At 49.3% G+C, this 21,584-nt stretch overlaps 1 protein-coding gene across 1 annotated transcript in view; it reads right to left on the bottom strand.

Moving 5' to 3' along the window:
- The window catches only part of LOC137541314 (BPI fold-containing family B member 2-like), a 56,667-nt gene that overhangs the window by 5,765 nt on the left and 29,318 nt on the right, over nt 1-21,584 (bottom strand). Inside the window, exons 11-13 of the mRNA XM_068262558.1 lie at nt 21,478-21,548; nt 20,126-20,171; nt 18,515-18,578 (exon numbers count right to left, since the gene is read on the bottom strand). Of these exons, the coding sequence (XP_068118659.1) occupies nt 18,515-18,578; nt 20,126-20,171; nt 21,478-21,548 (181 nt within the window). The remainder of the gene's footprint in view (nt 1-18,514; nt 18,579-20,125; nt 20,172-21,477; nt 21,549-21,584) is intronic.

Here is a 21,584-nt window from a genome sequence, read left to right on the forward strand (position 1 = left end):
AAACCGTGAGGAGTAGTCTTGAACCCAAATGTCTCAAAATGACCTGTGAAATCCTAAAGGTACTCATTGGACTTTGGGCCCCTTAGCACAGTTAGGCTGCAAAAAAGTGTCACACATGTGGTATCGCCGTACTCAGAAGAAGTAGTATAATGTGTTTTGTGGTGTATTTTTACATATAACCATGCTGGGTGGGAGAAATATCTCTGTAAATGACACATTTTTTTATTTGTTTTACACACAATTGTCCATTTACAGAGAGATTTCTCCCACCCAGCATGGGTATGTGTAAAAATACACCACAAAACACATTATACTACTTCTCCTGAGTATGGCGATACCACATGTGTGACACTTTTTTGCAGCCTAGGTGCGCTAAGGGGCCCAACGTCCTATTCACAGGTCATTTTGAGGCATTTGTTTTCTAGACTACTCCTCACGGTTTAGGGCCCCTAAAATGCCAGGGCAGTATAGGAACCCCACAAGTGACCCCATTTTAGAAAGAAGACACCCCAAGGTATTCCGTTAGGGGTATGGTGAGTTCATAGAAGATTTTATTTTTTCTCACAAGTTAGTGAAAAATGACACTTTGTGAAAAAAACAATAACAATCCAATTTCCGCTAACTTTTGACAAAAAATAAAATATTCTATGAACCCATCATACACCTAACAGAATACCTTGGGGTGTCTTCTTTCTAAAATGGGGTCACTTGTGGGGTTCCTATACTGCCCTGGCATTTTACGGGCCCAAAACTGTGAGTAGTCTGGAAACCAAATTTCTCAAAATGACTGTTCAGGGGTATAAGCATCTGCAAATTTTGATGACAGGTGGTCTATGAGGGGGCAAATTTTGTGGAATCGGTCATAAGCAGGGTGGCCTCTTAGATGACAGGATGTATTGGGCCTGATCTGATGGATAGGAGTGCTAGGGGGGTGACAGGAGGTGATTGATGGGTGTCTCAGGGGGCGGTTAGAGGGGAAAATAGATGCAATCAATGCACTGGGGAGGTGATCGGAAGGGGGTCTGAGGGGGATCTGAGGGTTTGGCCGAGTGATCAGGAGCCCACACGGGGCAAATTAGGGCCTGATCTGATGGGTAGGTGTGCTAGGGGGTGACAGGAGGTGATTGATGGGTGTCTCAAGGTGTGATTAGAGGGGGGAAATAGATGCAAGCAATGCACTGGCGAGGTGATCAGGGCTGGGGTCTGAGGGCGTTCTGAGGTGTGGGCGGGTGATTGGGTGCCCGCAAGGGGCAGATTAGGGTCTAATCTGATGGGTAACAGTGACAGGTGGTGATAGGGGGTGATTGATGGGTAATTAGTGGGTGTTTAGAGGAGAGAATAGATGTAAACAATGGATTTGGGAGGTGATCTGATGTCGGATCTGCGGGCGATCTATTGGTGTGGGTGGGTGATCAGATTGCCCGCAAGGGGCAGGTTAGGGGCTGATTGATGGGTGGCAGTGACAGGGGGTGATTGATGGGTGGCAGTGACAGGGGGTGATTGATGGGTGATTGACAGGTGATCAGTGGGTTATTACCCGGAATAACAGATGTAAATATTGCACGGGCAAATTGATAAGGGGGGGGGTCTGAGGGCAATCTGAGCGTGTGGGCGGGTGATTGGGTGCCCGCAAGGGGCAGATTAGGGTCTAATCTGATGGGTAACAGTGACAGGTGGTGATAGGGGGTGATTGATGGGTAATTAGTGGGTGTTTAGAGGAGAGAATAGATGTAAACAATGGATTTGGGAGGTGATCTGATGTCGGATCTGCGGGCGATCTATTGGTGTGGGTGGGTGATCAGATTGCCCGCAAGGGGCAGGTTAGGGGCTGATTGATGGGTGGCAGTGACTGGGGGTGATTGATGGGTGGCAGTGACAGGGGGTGATTGATGGGTGATTGACAGGTGATCAGTGGGTTATTACCCGGAATAACAGATGTAAATATTGCACGGGCGAATTGATAAGGGGGGGGTCTGAGGGCAATCTGAGCGTGTGGGCAGGTGATTGGGTGCCCGCAAGGGGCAGATTAGGGTCTAATCTGATGGGTAACAGTGACAGGTGGTGATAGGGGGTGATTGATGGGTAATTAGTGGGTGTTTAGAGGAGAGAATAGATGTAAACAATGGATTTGGGAGGTGATCTGATGTCGGATCTGCGGGCGATCTATTGGTGTGGGGGGGTGATCAGATTGCCCGCAAGGGGCAGGTTAGGGGCTGATTGATGGGTGGCAGTGACAGGGGGTGATTGATGGGTGGCAGTGACAGGGGGTGATTGATGGGTGATTGACAGGTGATCAGTGGGTTATTACCCGGAATAACAGATGTAAATATTGCACGGGCGAATTGATAAGGGGGGGGTCTGAGGGCAATCTGAGCGTGTGGGCAGGTGATTGGGTGCCCGCAAGGGGCAGATTAGGGTCTAATCTGATGGGTAACAGTGACAGGTGGTGATAGGGGGTGATTGATGGGTAATTAGTGGGTGTTTAGAGGAGAGAATAGATGTAAACAATGGATTTGGGAGGTGATCTGATGTCGGATCTGCGGGCGATCTATTGGTGTGGGGGGGTGATCAGATTGCCCGCAAGGGGCAGATCAGGGGCTGATTGATGGGTGGCAGTGACAGGGGGTGATTGACGGGTGATTGACAGGTGATTGACAGGTGATTGACAGGTGATCAGGGGGGATAGATGCATACAGTACACGGGGGGGGGGGGGGGTCTGGGGGGGGGTCTGGGGAGAATCTGAGGGGTGGGGGGGTGATCAGGAGGGAGTAGGGGGCAGATTAGGGACTTAAAAAAAAAATAGCGTTGACAGATAGTGACAGGGAGTGATTGATGGGTGATTAGGAGGGTGACTGGGTGCAAACAGTGGTCTGGGGGGTGGGCAGGGGGGGGTCTGAGGGGTGCTGTGGGCGATCAGGGGGCAGGGGGGGGGAAATCAGTGTGTTTGGTGCAGACTAGGGTGGCTGCAGCCTGCCCTGGTGGTCCCTCGGACACTGGGACCACCAGGGCAGGAGGCAGCCAGTATAATAGGCTTTGTATACATTACAAAGCCTATTATACACTGTTGCAGCGGCGATCCGGATGCCAGTAACCCGCCGGCGCTTCCGAACGGCCGGCGGGTTACGGCGAACGGGGGGCGGAGCCAGTCCCCGGCGGCTGATCGCGTCACGAATGACGCGATCGCCGCATAGCCACTCCCGCAGCCGCCCCCGCCGATGGGCGTATTGCGGTCGTTTGGGCCCGGACTTTGCCGCCGCCCATCGGCTGGGGGCGGTCGTTAAGTGGTTAACAAATCGAAATAAATAAATATTTATTTCGATGGGATCGGAAATGACGTTTTGTTTTTTTTTACTTCCGGCTAAACAAATATGTCACACAGTAGGAGACTGCATCATGTGAAAGTAGCATTTGCTCTTTTTTTGTACTGGAAAAGCTGTGAAAAACCCAAACGGCTTTTATTGTTGCAAATCACAAACATGTCACAATTGATGTAATGTGAGTAATCCCATAATCCTATAGGATTACTCATGCAACACCACTTTGCCAATCACCTGCAATCAGCTACATACAGGATCTTCTAAAAAAAAATTAGCATATTGTAATAAAGTTCATTATTTTCTGTAATGTACTGATAAACATTAGACTTTTATATGTTTTAGATTAAAATACACACAACTGAAGTAGTTCAAGCCTTTTATGGTTTTAATATTGATGATTTTGGCATACAGCTCTTGAAAACCCAAAATTCCTATCTCAAAAAATTAGCATATTTCATCCGACCAATAAAAGAAAAGTGTTTTTAAAACAAAAAAAGTCAACCTTCAAATAATTATGTTCAGTTATGCACTCAATACTTGGTCGGGAGTCCTTTTGCAGAAATGACTGCTTCAATGCGGTGTGGCATGGAGGCAATCAGCCTGTGGCACTGCTCAGGTGTTATGGAGGCCCAGGATGCTTCGATAGCGGCCTTAAAGGGAAGGTCCAAGCAAAAAAAAATAATGAGTTTCACTTACCTGGGGCTTCTACCAGCCCCATGTAGCCATCCTGTGCCCTCGTAGTCACTCACTGCTGCTCCAGTCCCCCGCTGGCAGCTTTCTGACCTCGGAGGTCGGGGCCGCATTGCGTACATTTTTACGAATTCCAGCTAGTGCAGGAACAAAAATGTATGCGTTGCACCACTAACGCGTAAAAATGTATATGTTAATGTTCCTGCACTAGCGGGAATGCATAAAAATGTACGCAATGCGGCCCTGACCTCCGAGGTCAGAAAGCTGCCAGCGGGGGACTGGAGCAGTAGTGAGTGACTATGAGGGCACAGGATGGCTACATGGGGCTGGTAGAAGCCCCATGTAAGTGAAACTCATTTTTTTTTTGCTTAGACCTTCCCTTTAAGCTCATCCAGAGTGTTGGGTCTTGCGTCTCTCAACTTTCTCTTCACAATATCCCACAGATTCTCTATGGGGTTCAGGTCAGGAGAGTTGGCAGGCCAATTGAGCACAGTAATAGCATGGTCAGTAAACCATTTTACCAGTGGTTTTGGCACTGTGAGCAGGTGCCAGGCCGTGCTGAAAAATGAAATCTTCATCTCCATAAAGCTTTTCAGCAGATGGAAGCATGAACCCACTTTTGAACCAGAAACAGCGGCAGAAGCGCCTGACCTGCACTACAGAGAAGCAGCACTGGACTGTTGATCAGTGGTCCAAAGTACTTTTTTCGGATGAAAGCAACTTTTACATGTCATTCGGAAATCAAGGTGCCAGAGTCTGGAGGAAGACTGGGAGAGGGAAATGCCAAAATGCCTGAAGTCCAGTGTCAAGTACCCACAGTCATTGATGGTCTGGGGTGCCATGTCAGCTGCTGGTGTTGGTCCACTGTGTTTTATTAAGGGCAGGGTCAATGCAGCTAGCTATCAGGAGATTTTGGAGCACTTCATGCTTCCATCTGCTGAAAAGCTTTATGGAGATGAAGATTTCATTTTTCAGCACGGCCTGGCACCTGCTCACAGTGCCAAAACCACTGGTAAAATGGTTTACTGACCATGGTATTACTGTGCTCAATTGGCCTGCCAACTCTCCTGACCTGAACCCCATAAAGAATCTGTGGGATATTGGGAAGAGCAAACACTGGTCCACATGACAGCCCAGGGGCCCCAGGTCTCTCTCACTCACTGGGGCCCCCAAACCACCATGCGACACCTAGAGGGAAGTGCGGGCAAGCCCTGGACCTCTCACCTCCAGGGAACTCACCCCACCACCTCTAAACTGAATGCCAACTGCAACAAACACAATTGCTAACTTCCAGTCAGAGCAATATCCTGCCTCTATCTGGCCAGCAGACGCTTGTCAGCCAATCAGGTGCACTGTCATACACCCTTTGCCTGCTGTACCATACCTAGCAGGAATTACATAGATTAGCATTCAGGTGGGAGGCTTCGGTTGGACGCAATCGTGAATTGCGTCGTTTAACAGGGACGCCCCGTGTAGGCACATCTCCCACACGGTCCCCTCCCTAACCACTCACCTGTCAACCGCATCGTAGAAGCTGCAAAAAATAAAATTTAAAATCACAAACACTGGTCCACATGACAGCCCAGGGGCCCCAGGTCTCTCTCACTCACTGGGGCCCCCAAACCACCATGCGACACCTAGAGGGAAGTGCGGGCAAGCCCTGGACCTCTCACCTCCAGGGAACTAACCCCACCACCTCTAAACTGAATGCCAACTGCAACAAACACAATTGCTAACTTCCAGTCAGAGCAATATCCTGCCTCTATCTGGCCAGCAGACGCTTGTCAGCCAATCAGGTGCACTGTCATACACCCTTTGCCTGCTGTACCATACCTAGCAGGAATTACATAGATTAGCATTCAGGTGGGAGGCTTCGGTTGGACGCAATCGTGAATTGCGTCGTTTAACAGGGACGCCCCGTGTAGGCACATCTCCCACACGGTCCCCTCCCTAACCACTCACCTGTCAACCGCATCGTAGAAGCTGCAAAAAATAAAATTTAAAATCACAAACACTGGTCCACATGACAGCCCAGGGGCCCCAGGTCTCTCTCACTCACTGGGGCCCCCAAACCACCATGCGACACCTAGAGGGAAGTGCGGGCAAGCCCTGGACCTCTCACCTCCAGGGAACTCACCCCACCACCTCTAAACTGAATGCCAACTGCAACAAACACAATTGCTAACTTCCAGTCAGAGCAATATCCTGCCTCTATCTGGCCAGCAGACGCTTGTCAGCCAATCAGGTGCACTGTCATACACCCTTTGCCTGCTGTACCATACCTAGCAGGAATTACATAGATTAGCATTCAGGTGGGAGGCTTCGGTTGGACGCAATCGTGAATTGCGTCGTTTAACAGGGACGCCCCGTGTAGGCACATCTCCCACACGGTCCCCTCCCTAACCACTCACCTGTCAACCGCATCGTAGAAGCTGCAAAAAATAAAATTTAAAATCACAAACACTGGTCCACATGACAGCCCAGGGGCCCCAGGTCTCTCTCACTCACTGGGGCCCCCAAACCACCATGCGACACCTAGAGGGAAGTGCGGGCAAGCCCTGGACCTCTCACCTCCAGGGAACTCACCCCACCACCTCTAAACTGAATGCCAACTGCAACAAACACAATTGCTAACTTCCAGTCAGAGCAATATCCTGCCTCTATCTGGCCAGCAGACGCTTGTCAGCCAATCAGGTGCACTGTCATACACCCTTTGCCTGCTGTACCATACCTAGCAGGAATTACATAGATTAGCATTCAGGTGGGAGGCTTCGGTTGGACGCAATCGTGAATTGCGTCGTTTAACAGGGACGCCCCGTGTAGGCACATCTCCCACACGGTCCCCTCCCTAACCACTCACCTGTCAACCGCATCGTAGAAGCTGCAAAAAATAAAATTTAAAATCACAAACACTGGTCCACATGACAGCCCAGGGGCCCCAGGTCTCTCTCACTCACTGGGGCCCCCAAACCACCATGCGACACCTAGAGGGAAGTGCGGGCAAGCCCTGGACCCCTCACCTCCAGGGAACTCACCCCACCACCTCTAAACTGAATGCCAACTGCAACAAACACAATTGCTAACTTCCAGTCAGAGCAATATCCTGCCTCTATCTGGCCAGCAGACGCTTGTCAGCCAATCAGGTGCACTGTCATACACCCTTTGCCTGCTGTACCATACCTAGCAGGAATTACATAGATTAGCATTCAGGTGGGAGGCTTCGGTTGGACGCAATCGTGAATTGCGTCGTTTAACAGGGACGCCCCGTGTAGGCACATCTCCCACACGGTCCCCTCCCTAACCACTCACCTGTCAACCGCATCGTAGAAGCTGCAAAAAATAAAATTTAAAATCACAAACACTGGTCCACATGACAGCCCAGGGGCCCCAGGTCTCTCTCACTCACTGGGGCCCCCAAACCACCATGCGACACCTAGAGGGAAGTGCGGGCAAGCCCTGGACCTCTCACCTCCAGGGAACTCACCCCACCACCTCTAAACTGAATGCCAACTGCAACAAACACAATTGCTAACTTCCAGTCAGAGCAATATCCTGCCTCTATCTGGCCAGCAGACGCTTGTCAGCCAATCAGGTGCACTGTCATACACCCTTTGCCTGCTGTACCATACCTAGCAGGAATTACATAGATTAGCATTCAGGTGGGAGGCTTCGGTTGGACGCAATCGTGAATTGCGTCGTTTAACAGGGACGCCCCGTGTAGGCACATCTCCCACACGGTCCCCTCCCTAACCACTCACCTGTCAACCGTATCGTAGAAGCTGCAAAAAATAAAATTTAAAATCACAAACACTGGTCCACATGACAGCTCAGGGGCCCCAGGTCTCTCTCACTCACTGGGGCCCCCAAACCACCATGCGACACCTAGAGGGAAGTGCGGGCAAGCCCTGGACCTCTCACCTCCAGGGAACTCACCCCACCACCTCTAAACTGAATGCCAACTGCAACAAACACAATTGCTAACTTCCAGTCAGAGCAATATCCTGCCTCTATCTGGCCAGCAGACGCTTGTCAGCCAATCAGGTGCACTGTCATACACCCTTTGCCTGCTGTACCATACCTAGCAGGAATTACATAGATTAGCATTCAGGTGGGAGGCTTCGGTTGGACGCAATCGTGAATTGCGTCGTTTAACAGGGACGCCCCGTGTAGGCACATCTCCCACACGGTCCCCTCCCTAACCACTCACCTGTCAACCGCATCGTAGAAGCTGCAAAAAATAAAATTTAAAATCACAAACACTGGTCCACATGACAGCCCAGGGGCCCCAGGTCTCTCTCACTCACTGGGGCCCCCAAACCACCATGCGACACCTAGAGGGAAGTGCGGGCAAGCCCTGGACCTCTCACCTCCAGGGAACTCACCCCACCACCTCTAAACTGAATGCCAACTGCAACAAACACAATTGCTAACTTCCAGTCAGAGCAATATCCTGCCTCTATCTGGCCAGCAGACGCTTGTCAGCCAATCAGGTGCACTGTCATACACCCTTTGCCTGCTGTACCATACCTAGCAGGAATTACATAGATTAGCATTCAGGTGGGAGGCTTCGGTTGGACGCAATCGTGAATTGCGTCGTTTAACAGGGACGCCCCGTGTAGGCACATCTCCCACACGGTCCCCTCCCTAACCACTCACCTGTCAACCGCATCGTAGAAGCTGCAAAAAATAAAATTTAAAATCACAAACACTGGTCCACATGACAGCCCAGGGGCCCCAGGTCTCTCTCACTCACTGGGGCCCCCAAACCACCATGCGACACCTAGAGGGAAGTGCAGGCAAGCCCTGGACCTCTCACCTCCAGGGAACTCACCCCACCACCTCTAAACTGAATGCCAACTGCAACAAACACAATTGCTAACTTCCAGTCAGAGCAATATCCTGCCTCTATCTGGCCAGCAGACGCTTGTCAGCCAATCAGGTGCACTGTCATACACCCTTTGCCTGCTGTACCATACCTAGCAGGAATTACATAGATTAGCATTCAGGTGGGAGGCTTCGGTTGGACACAATCGTGAATTGCGTCGTTTAACAGGGACGCCCCGTGTAGGCACATCTCCCACACGGTCCCCTCCCTAACCACTCACCTGTCAACCGCATCGTAGAAGCTGCAAAAAATACAATTTAAAATCACAAACACTGGTCCACATGACAGCCCAGGGGCCCCAGGTCTCTCTCACTCACTGGGGCCCCCAAACCACCATGCGACACCTAGAGGGAAGTGCGGGCAAGCCCTGGACCTCTCACCTCCAGGGAACTCACCCCACCACCTCTAAACTGAATGCCAACTGCAACAAACACAATTGCTAACTTCCAGTCAGAGCAATATCCTGCCTCTATCTGGCCAGCAGACGCTTGTCAGCCAATCAGGTGCACTGTCATACACCCTTTGCCTGCTGTACCATACCTAGCAGGAATTACATAGATTAGCATTCAGGTGGGAGGCTTCGGTTGGACGCAATCGTGAATTGCGTCGTTTAACAGGGACGCCCCGTGTAGGCACATCTCCCACACGGTCCCCTCCCTAACCACTCACCTGTCAACCGCATCGTAGAAGCTGCAAAAAATAAAATTTAAAATCACAAACACTGGTCCACATGACAGCCCAGGGGCCCCAGGTCTCTCTCACTCACTGGGGCCCCCAAACCACCATGCGACACCTAGAGGGAAGTGCGGGCAAGCCCTGGACCTCTCACCTCCAGGGAACTCACCCCACCACCTCTAAACTGAATGCCAACTGCAACAAACACAATTGCTAACTTCCAGTCAGAGCAATATCCTGCCTCTATCTGGCCAGCAGACGCTTGTCAGCCAATCAGGTGCACTGTCATACACCCTTTGCCTGCTGTACCATACCTAGCAGGAATTACATAGATTAGCATTCAGGTGGGAGGCTTCGGTTGGACGCAATCGTGAATTGCGTCGTTTAACAGGGACGCCCCGTGTAGGCACATCTCCCACACGGTCCCCTCCCTAACCACTCACCTGTCAACCGCATCGTAGAAGCTGCAAAAAATAAAATTTAAAATCACAAACACTGGTCCACATGACAGCCCAGGGGCCCCAGGTCTCTCTCACTCACTGGGGCCCCCAAACCACCATGCGACACCTAGAGGGAAGTGCGGGCAAGCCCTGGACCTCTCACCTCCAGGGAACTCACCCCACCACCTCTAAACTGAATGCCAACTGCAACAAACACAATTGCTAACTTCCAGTCAGAGCAATATCCTGCCTCTATCTGGCCAGCAGACGCTTGTCAGCCAATCAGGTGCACTGTCATACACCCTTTGCCTGCTGTACCATACCTAGCAGGAATTACATAGATTAGCATTCAGGTGGGAGGCTTCGGTTGGACACAATCGTGAATTGCGTCGTTTAACAGGGACGCCCCGTGTAGGCACATCTCCCACACGGTCCCCTCCCTAACCACTCACCTGTCAACCGCATCGTAGAAGCTGCAAAAAATACAATTTAAAATCACAAACACTGGTCCACATGACAGCCCAGGGGCCCCAGGTCTCTCTCACTCACTGGGGCCCCCAAACCACCATGCGACACCTAGAGGGAAGTGCGGGCAAGCCCTGGACCTCTCACCTCCAGGGAACTCACCCCACCACCTCTAAACTGAATGCCAACTGCAACAAACACAATTGCTAACTTCCAGTCAGAGCAATATCCTGCCTCTATCTGGCCAGCAGACGCTTGTCAGCCAATCAGGTGCACTGTCATACACCCTTTGCCTGCTGTACCATACCTAGCAGGAATTACATAGATTAGCATTCAGGTGGGAGGCTTCGGTTGGACGCAATCGTGAATTGCGTCGTTTAACAGGGACGCCCCGTGTAGGCACATCTCCCACACGGTCCCCTCCCTAACCACTCACCTGTCAACCGCATCGTAGAAGCTGCAAAAAATAAAATTTAAAATCACAAACACTGGTCCACATGACAGCCCAGGGGCCCCAGGTCTCTCTCACTCACTGGGGCCCCCAAACCACCATGCGACACCTAGAGGGAAGTGCGGGCAAGCCCTGGACCTCTCACCTCCAGGGAACTCACCCCACCACCTCTAAACTGAATGCCAACTGCAACAAACACAATTGCTAACTTCCAGTCAGAGCAATATCCTGCCTCTATCTGGCCAGCAGACGCTTGTCAGCCAATCAGGTGCACTGTCATACACCCTTTGCCTGCTGTACCATACCTAGCAGGAATTACATAGATTAGCATTCAGGTGGGAGGCTTCGGTTGGACGCAATCGTGAATTGCGTCGTTTAACAGGGACGCCCCGTGTAGGCACATCTCCCACACGGTCCCCTCCCTAACCACTCACCTGTCAACCGCATCGTAGAAGCTGCAAAAAATAAAATTTAAAATCACAAACACTGGTCCACATGACAGCCCAGGGGCCCCAGGTCTCTCTCACTCACTGGGGCCCCCAAACCACCATGCGACACCTAGAGGGAAGTGCGGGCAAGCCCTGGACCTCTCACCTCCAGGGAACTAACCCCACCACCTCTAAACTGAATGCCAACTGCAACAAACACAATTGCTAACTTCCAGTCAGAGCAATATCCTGCCTCTATCTGGCCAGCAGACGCTTGTCAGCCAATCAGGTGCACTGTCATACACCCTTTGCCTGCTGTACCATACCTAGCAGGAATTACATAGATTAGCATTCAGGTGGGAGGCTTCGGTTGGACGCAATCGTGAATTGCGTCGTTTAACAGGGACGCCCCGTGTAGGCACATCTCCCACACGGTCCCCTCCCTAACCACTCACCTGTCAACCGCATCGTAGAAGCTGCAAAAAATAAAATTTAAAATCACAAACACTGGTCCACATGACAGCCCAGGGGCCCCAGGTCTCTCTCACTCACTGGGGCCCCCAAACCACCATGCGACACCTAGAGGGAAGTGCGGGCAAGCCCTGGACCTCTCACCTCCAGGGAACTCACCCCACCACCTCTAAACTGAATGCCAACTGCAACAAACACAATTGCTAACTTCCAGTCAGAGCAATATCCTGCCTCTATCTGGCCAGCGGACGCTTGTCAGCCAATCAGGTGCACTGTCATACACCCTTTGCCTGCTGTACCATACCTAGCAGGAATTACATAGATTAGCATTCAGGTGGGAGGCTTCGGTTGGACGCAATCGTGAATTGCGTCGTTTAACAGGGACGCCCCGTGTAGGCACATCTCCCACACGGTCCCCTCCCTAACCACTCACCTGTCAACCGCATCGTAGAAGCTGCAAAAAATAAAATTTAAAATCACAAACACTGGTCCACATGACAGCCCAGGGGCCCCAGGTCTCTCTCACTCACTGGGGCCCCCAAACCACCATGCGACACCTAGAGGGAAGTGCGGGCAAGCCCTGGACCTCTCACCTCCAGGGAACTCACCCCACCACCTCTAAACTGAATGCCAACTGCAACAAACACAATTGCTAACTTCCAGTCAGAGCAATATCCTGCCTCTATCTGGCCAGCAGACGCTTGTCAGCCAATCAGGTGCACTGTCATACACCCTTTGCCTGCTGTACCATACCTAGCAGGAATTACATAGATTAGCATTCAGGTGGGAGGCTTCGGTTGGACGCAATCGTGAATTGCGTCGTTTAACAGGGACGCCCCGTGTAGGCACATCTCCCACACGGTCCCCTCCCTAACCACTCACCTGTCAACCGCATCGTAGAAGCTGCAAAAAATAAAATTTAAAATCACAAACACTGGTCCACATGACAGCCCAGGGGCCCCAGGTCTCTCTCACTCACTGGGGCCCCCAAACCACCATGCGACACCTAGAGGGAAGTGCGGGCAAGCCCTGGACCCCTCACCTCCAGGGAACTCACCCCACCACCTCTAAACTGAATGCCAACTGCAACAAACACAATTGCTAACTTCCAGTCAGAGCAATATCCTGCCTCTATCTGGCCAGCAGACGCTTGTCAGCCAATCAGGTGCACTGTCATACACCCTTTGCCTGCTGTACCATACCTAGCAGGAATTACATAGATTAGCATTCAGGTGGGAGGCTTCGGTTGGACGCAATCGTGAATTGCGTCGTTTAACAGGGACGCCCCGTGTAGGCACATCTCCCACACGGTCCCCTCCCTAACCACTCACCTGTCAACCGCATCGTAGAAGCTGCAAAAAATAAAATTTAAAATCACAAACACTGGTCCACATGACAGCCCAGGGGCCCCAGGTCTCTCTCACTCACTGGGGCCCCCAAACCACCATGCGACACCTAGAGGGAAGTGCGGGCAAGCCCTGGACCTCTCACCTCCAGGGAACTCACCCCACCACCTCTAAACTGAATGCCAACTGCAACAAACACAATTGCTAACTTCCAGTCAGAGCAATATCCTGCCTCTATCTGGCCAGCAGACGCTTGTCAGCCAATCAGGTGCACTGTCATACACCCTTTGCCTGCTGTACCATACCTAGCAGGAATTACATAGATTAGCATTCAGGTGGGAGGCTTCGGTTGGACGCAATCGTGAATTGCGTCGTTTAACAGGGACGCCCCGTGTAGGCACATCTCCCACACGGTCCCCTCCCTAACCACTCACCTGTCAACCGTATCGTAGAAGCTGCAAAAAATAAAATTTAAAATCACAAACACTGGTCCACATGACAGCTCAGGGGCCCCAGGTCTCTCTCACTCACTGGGGCCCCCAAACCACCATGCGACACCTAGAGGGAAGTGCGGGCAAGCCCTGGACCTCTCACCTCCAGGGAACTCACCCCACCACCTCTAAACTGAATGCCAACTGCAACAAACACAATTGCTAACTTCCAGTCAGAGCAATATCCTGCCTCTATCTGGCCAGCAGACGCTTGTCAGCCAATCAGGTGCACTGTCATACACCCTTTGCCTGCTGTACCATACCTAGCAGGAATTACATAGATTAGCATTCAGGTGGGAGGCTTCGGTTGGACGCAATCGTGAATTGCGTCGTTTAACAGGGACGCCCCGTGTAGGCACATCTCCCACACGGTCCCCTCCCTAACCACTCACCTGTCAACCGCATCGTAGAAGCTGCAAAAAATAAAATTTAAAATCACAAACACTGGTCCACATGACAGCCCAGGGGCCCCAGGTCTCTCTCACTCACTGGGGCCCCCAAACCACCATGCGACACCTAGAGGGAAGTGCGGGCAAGCCCTGGACCTCTCACCTCCAGGGAACTCACCCCACCACCTCTAAACTGAATGCCAACTGCAACAAACACAATTGCTAACTTCCAGTCAGAGCAATATCCTGCCTCTATCTGGCCAGCAGACGCTTGTCAGCCAATCAGGTGCACTGTCATACACCCTTTGCCTGCTGTACCATACCTAGCAGGAATTACATAGATTAGCATTCAGGTGGGAGGCTTCGGTTGGACGCAATCGTGAATTGCGTCGTTTAACAGGGACGCCCCGTGTAGGCACATCTCCCACACGGTCCCCTCCCTAACCACTCACCTGTCAACCGCATCGTAGAAGCTGCAAAAAATAAAATTTAAAATCACAAACACTGGTCCACATGACAGCCCAGGGGCCCCAGGTCTCTCTCACTCACTGGGGCCCCCAAACCACCATGCGACACCTAGAGGGAAGTGCAGGCAAGCCCTGGACCTCTCACCTCCAGGGAACTCACCCCACCACCTCTAAACTGAATGCCAACTGCAACAAACACAATTGCTAACTTCCAGTCAGAGCAATATCCTGCCTCTATCTGGCCAGCAGACGCTTGTCAGCCAATCAGGTGCACTGTCATACACCCTTTGCCTGCTGTACCATACCTAGCAGGAATTACATAGATTAGCATTCAGGTGGGAGGCTTCGGTTGGACACAATCGTGAATTGCGTCGTTTAACAGGGACGCCCCGTGTAGGCACATCTCCCACACGGTCCCCTCCCTAACCACTCACCTGTCAACCGCATCGTAGAAGCTGCAAAAAATACAATTTAAAATCACAAACACTGGTCCACATGACAGCCCAGGGGCCCCAGGTCTCTCTCACTCACTGGGGCCCCCAAACCACCATGCGACACCTAGAGGGAAGTGCGGGCAAGCCCTGGACCTCTCACCTCCAGGGAACTCACCCCACCACCTCTAAACTGAATGCCAACTGCAACAAACACAATTGCTAACTTCCAGTCAGAGCAATATCCTGCCTCTATCTGGCCAGCAGACGCTTGTCAGCCAATCAGGTGCACTGTCATACACCCTTTGCCTGCTGTACCATACCTAGCAGGAATTACATAGATTAGCATTCAGGTGGGAGGCTTCGGTTGGACGCAATCGTGAATTGCGTCGTTTAACAGGGACGCCCCGTGTAGGCACATCTCCCACACGGTCCCCTCCCTAACCACTCACCTGTCAACCGCATCGTAGAAGCTGCAAAAAATAAAATTTAAAATCACAAACACTGGTCCACATGACAGCCCAGGGGCCCCAGGTCTCTCTCACTCACTGGGGCCCCCAAACCACCATGCGACACCTAGAGGGAAGTGCGGGCAAGCCCTGGACCTCTCACCTCCAGGGAACTCACCCCACCACCTCTAAACTGAATGCCAACTGCAACAAACACAATTGCTAACTTCCAGTCAGAGCAATATCCTGCCTCTATCTGGCCAGCAGACGCTTGTCAGCCAATCAGGTGCACTGTCATACACCCTTTGCCTGCTGTACCATACCTAGCAGGAATTACATAGATTAGCATTCAGGTGGGAGGCTTCGGTTGGACGCAATCGTGAATTGCGTCGTTTAACAGGGACGCCCCGTGTAGGCACATCTCCCACACGGTCCCCTCCCTAACCACTCACCTGTCAACCGCATCGTAGAAGCTGCAAAAAATAAAATTTAAAATCACAAACACTGGTCCACATGACAGCCCAGGGGCCCCAGGTCTCTCTCACTCACTGGGGCCCCCAAACCACCATGCGACACCTAGAGGGAAGTGCGGGCAAGCCCTGGACCTCTCACCTCCAGGGAACTCACCCCACCACCTCTAAACTGAATGCCAACTGCAACAAACACAATTGCTAACTTCCAGTCAGAGCAATATCCTGCCTCTATCTGGCCAGCAGACGCTTGTCAGCCAATCAGGTGCACTGTCATACACCCTTTGCCTGCTGTACCATACCTAGCAGGAATTACATAGATTAGCATTCAGGTGGGAGGCTTCGGTTGGACACAATCGTGAATTGCGTCGTTTAACAGGGACGCCCCGTGTAGGCACATCTCCCACACGGTCCCCTCCCTAACCACTCACCTGTCAACCGCATCGTAGAAGCTGCAAAAAATACAATTTAAAATCACAAACACTGGTCCACATGACAGCCCAGGGGCCCCAGGTCTCTCTCACTCACTGGGGCCCCCAAACCACCATGCGACACCTAGAGGGAAGTGCGGGCAAGCCCTGGACCTCTCACCTCCAGGGAACTCACCCCACCACCTCTAAACTGAATGCCAACTGCAACAAACACAATTGCTAACTTCCAGTCAGAGCAATATCCTGCCTCTATCTGGCCAGCAGACGCTTGTCAGCCAATCAGGTGCACTGTCATACACCCTTTGCCTGCTGTACCATACCTAGCAGGAATTACATAGATTAGCATTCAGGTGGGAGGCTTCGGTTGGACGCAATCGTGAATTGCGTCGTTTAACAGGGACGCCCCGTGTAGGCACATCTCCCACACGGTCCCCTCCCTAACCACTCACCTGTCAACCGCATCGTAGAAGCTGCAAAAAATAAAATTTAAAATCACAAACACTGGTCCACATGACAGCCCAGGGGCCCCAGGTCTCTCTCACTCACTGGGGCCCCCAAACCACCATGCGACACCTAGAGGGAAGTGCGGGCAAGCCCTGGACCTCTCACCTCCAGGGAACTCACCCCACCACCTCTAAACTGAATGCCAACTGCAACAAACACAATTGCTAACTTCCAGTCAGAGCAATATCCTGCCTCTATCTGGCCAGCAGACGCTTGTCAGCCAATCAGGTGCACTGTCATACACCCTTTGCCTGCTGTACCATACCTAGCAGGAATTACATAGATTAGCATTCAGGTGGGAAGAGAAAGTTGAGAGAAGCAAGACCCAACACTCCGGATGAGCTTGAGGCCGCTATCGAAGCATCCTGGGCCTCCATAACACCTGAGCCGTGCCACAGGCTGATTGCCTCCATGCCACGCCGCATTGAAGCAGTCATTTCTGCAAAAGAAATCCCGAGCAAGTATTGAGTGCATAACTGAACATAATTATTTGAAGGTTGACTTTTTTTGTTTTAAAAACACTTTTCTTTTATTGGTCGGATGAAATATGCTAATTTTTTGAGATATGAATTTTGGGTTTTCATGAGCTGTATGCCAAAATCATCAATATTAAAACAATAAAAGGATTGAACTACTTCAGTTGTGTGTATTTGAATCTAAAATGTATAAAAGTCTAATGCTTATCAGTACATTACAGAAAATAATGAACTTTATTACAATATGCTAATTTTTTGAGAAGATCCTGTACAGTATAAATTGCAACATTAACAGTTTTAAAAATATATATACATTCATACAATCATTTTTTTAAATACAGTTAATTTACTATACAAACATTTAACTTACAAAAAAAAAAAAAAAACAGAAAAAAAACCCCTTTCTTTATACTTACCATTAATCAATTTATTCACAAATTGAATACTTCTGTTCAAGCTGGGGGTGCAAGTGCCATTTGTGAAAGACGGTGCTCACATGACAGAGATGGAGCAGCTAGAAGGAGAGGCTGAATATGGGTCTCATGAAGTCATATTCTGGAGAGGTGAGATTTTCACCCCTCCACAGTGCAATCTGCACATGGCCCACCCACCGGTTTCTCTAAGTGTGGCTCGGGGTTGCCACTTTTTCTACTTTAATTAACCCCAAGCCACACTTGGCACTTGGGAATACCACCATAAAGATTTCAAAAGGAACAGTAGTGAACATAACGTAATTAAAAAAAGGCTTATTTTTTACAATATTTATTATTAATAGATTATTTAGTAAACGTTTCTTTCCCTGATTTTCAATCTGAAATGGATCACATGGCGGCAGGTTATGTCTGTGGAAGGAGATATTGCTTTTTTGGCAGTTGGAAACAGGTGTCATATCCCATAATGCAACAAGGATCCCACAGTGTGATGTCAATACCTAGGTGCTGACATCACACTGTGGGAGGGGTTTCACCACAATATCAGCCATACAGAACCCCCTGGTGATCTGTTTGAGAAAAGGTAAAGATCTCTCACAGGAAAAGGGGTATCAGTTACTGATTGGGATGAAGTTTAATCCTTGGTTACAGTAGGTAGTAAACATTGACAGATTTTGGAATAGTCCATCTCCTCATGGGCAACGTTCAGGGTTTTCATTATTTTCAAAAGCATTTACTGGATGCAGGTACTTTGTCAGTTTTCATCTCTTCATCATCACTCCGAGGAGTCTGCTGCTTCAACTCACCTTTGTAATGGAAAAGCAGAGACCTCTCAAGAAAAGGAAGAATGACCTTCTGAAGTGTATCAAGCTGCAAAGAAACAGAAAATCATACAATCTAGATGAATTGTATTACATTCATTCGATGTACTACCTGATGTACTAAACACATATTTGAACTACCTGTGTCTAGAAAATCATAGATGGTTTCAGACTAAAATGTAAAGGTAATTTTAAAAACATAAAATAAAATTAATTGGTTAGCACTGCTAAATGCTGTATCAATTTTAAGTGGAAGTTAACCACTTGACCACTACAGGTGGTGTTCCTCTTATGGACCAAAGCAATTTTCTAATTCTGCGCTTCTCACATTTAATTGCTAATATCTTTATCACTACTTATTACACTAAAATGATTTATATCTTCTTTTTAGTTGCAAATATAACAGTAATATACCCGTATTGCACATATATTAAAAAAAAGTTGAGTCCCTATCTAACTACTTATGAAGTTTTTTTTAAATGTCATATAAACATATTTTCTTTTAGTAACTATGGGAGAGGGGAGGTAAGGGTGTTAATTAATGGAAGATTCATTTACTTTTATTTAACCTCCCTGGCAGTATGATTATTTTAAGATTTTAGGATTTAAAAATGGTGCAATTTTGGTTTTTTTGCATGCTTTTAGACCTTAAAACAGTGAAACAATCATTGCGCCGGAAAGCCTGCAGCAGACCCTGCACTTACTCACCTCCCTGGGATCCAGCGCTGCAGTTCTCTCCCCATACTCCGGGTGGTGCTGTACCCCTATAGTGAGATCACACGACAATCTCACCAGAGGAATCCAGAGCCTCTGAGGACAGTACACAGGAAGTGTTTTGTGCATGTTTTTTCTTTAATTTTGATATTGACCATTGACATCTCACTGATCCCTGTGAATATAGATCACAAGCACTTTGATCAGTGAATAGGAATATTTGTTCCCATTCACCGATGAGTGTACTTACAAGCAGTGATGATGCTGGGGGCGATTGCAGAGAGGTATGTCTATCTACGCCCCTGGAGCTAAGATAAAGTCTCAAGGGGCGTTGATATACTGTACCCGGTCCCATAACTGGTTAAACTGTACCTTTTGTGTAAAACACTGTATCAGGCAATGATCCAAATATACCATATGCTCAAATGTTACATTTTTCTTTTTAAAAAAATCTTAACATAAAAATCTAATCACATGGCCATTGGCCTGCAGACTAACAATGTGGTCTGTTAGTATGGAGGGCGCAGGAGGGCCAACGTGTAGCCGTAGTGTCGCCCTGTGCTCAGAAGAGATGATCTGGATTGTCAGTTCTCTTGCCGACGCATCGGGGCTGCATGCATATAGTAGATTCTCCGCAGAAGCTGTTCCGAACATTGCAGACATTACAGGCACTGCGACATTGCAGAAGTTCATTGAAACAAAGCCACAGTGAATGTGTCCTGTAATAAAACTTAAAGGTGGAATAACAAAATATTATAGTGTACAACCTTTTTTTTAGAAGGTTGGGGGGGGGGGAGGGAGGGGGAGAAGGGAGGGACAGGCATTGTATGTTCCCACCAAATAGTAACAAAAATTGTAACTTTCATTATAAGTGGAACTTACATTTACTGAGCCAAGCGCTGTTGATTCAAGAGATAATGTCACATTCCTAGGGCAAGAAGCAATAAAATATAACTAACAATGTAAAAAATATTTACATCTTACAACACAGGTGTAAAACACAAGGCTGGTGGACCGAATGTGGCCCTCCTTGCCATTTTATGTGACCTTTAAAGGCGTCCAATGTCCATCATCCTAAGCAGCAAAAGAAAGACACTACACTGCCTTCCTGACAAGAAAGAGCTAGGGAGATATGATCAATTGGATCAAGTGGACGATGAAGTATTTGAAAGTGTTGAGATGGAACTGGAAACAATGCTGTAAATACTCACATGCTACAAGCTATTGAAGTGAGAAGTAAATGGAGGCTGCCATATTTATTTCCTTTTAAACAATACCAGTTGCCTGGCAGCCCTGCTTATCTATTTGGCTGCAGTAGTGTCTGAAAAACACCAGAAACAAGCATGCAGCTAAACTTGTCAGATCTGACATTAATGTCAGAAAAACCTGATCTGCTGCATGCTTGTTCAGCGTCTATGGCTAAAAGTATTAGAGGCAGAGGATCAGCAGGACAGCCAGGCAGGCACCTGGTATTGCTTAACCACTTGAGGACCGCAGTGTAAACCCTCCTAAAGAATAGGCCTTTTTATTGTTAATTGGCCACTGCAGCTTTAAGGCCAAGCTGCAGGGCCGCACAACACAGCACTCAAGTGATCCCCCCCCCTTCCTTTTCTCCCCACCAACAGAGCTCTCTGTTGGTGGGGTCTGATCGCCCACGCGAACACCCCCTCCCCCCCCCCCCCACCCGGGTTTTTGTTTTTGTTTTTTTATAAATATTTATGTTGTTTTTTTGTTTTTTTTTACTATTCCTCTTTTTTTTTGTTTTTTTTTGTAAACCCCTCCTTCCCCCCCAGCCAGCCAATCCTGCGATCGGCTGTCATAGGCTTCTGCCTATGAGAGCCGATCGCTCTCTTGTCTCCCAAGGATCGCAGCGCTGTACTAACACTAAAGACGGCGGTTTCGGCGTCTAACAATCTTCCGTGCGGAGACTGAAGAGGTGGCGGAGCTCTGCCCCCCGAGCAGGAGATCTCATGCAAATCAGAGCCCCAGGACGTGACGACAATTGATGTTAGGTGGTCCTGGGGCTGCCGCTACGTCCACGCCCATTGGCGTGGGGCGGTCTTTAGGTAGTTAAAGGGAAATAAAATATGGCAGCCTCCAAATTCCTCTCGCTTCAGTTGTCCTTTAAGTCTTCTGTTATATACTTGTGGTTACATAGCCTGTAATCTAGAAATCATCCCCAATCATTTATTATAACTGAGAGTAATATTTGTGATCAAGAACCCCTTACTTACCGCATGAGAGACACAGACTCAGTTTTTAGCACATGATCATCAATTTTGATGTGAACTTTCATCTGGACATCCTGAAAATAGCACAGAGACATGTATGTACTTCGGAT

The sequence above is a fragment of the Hyperolius riggenbachi genome, chromosome 12 (genome assembly GCF_040937935.1).
Source record: "Hyperolius riggenbachi isolate aHypRig1 chromosome 12, aHypRig1.pri, whole genome shotgun sequence".
Classification (NCBI taxonomy): domain Eukaryota; kingdom Metazoa; phylum Chordata; class Amphibia; order Anura; family Hyperoliidae; genus Hyperolius; species Hyperolius riggenbachi.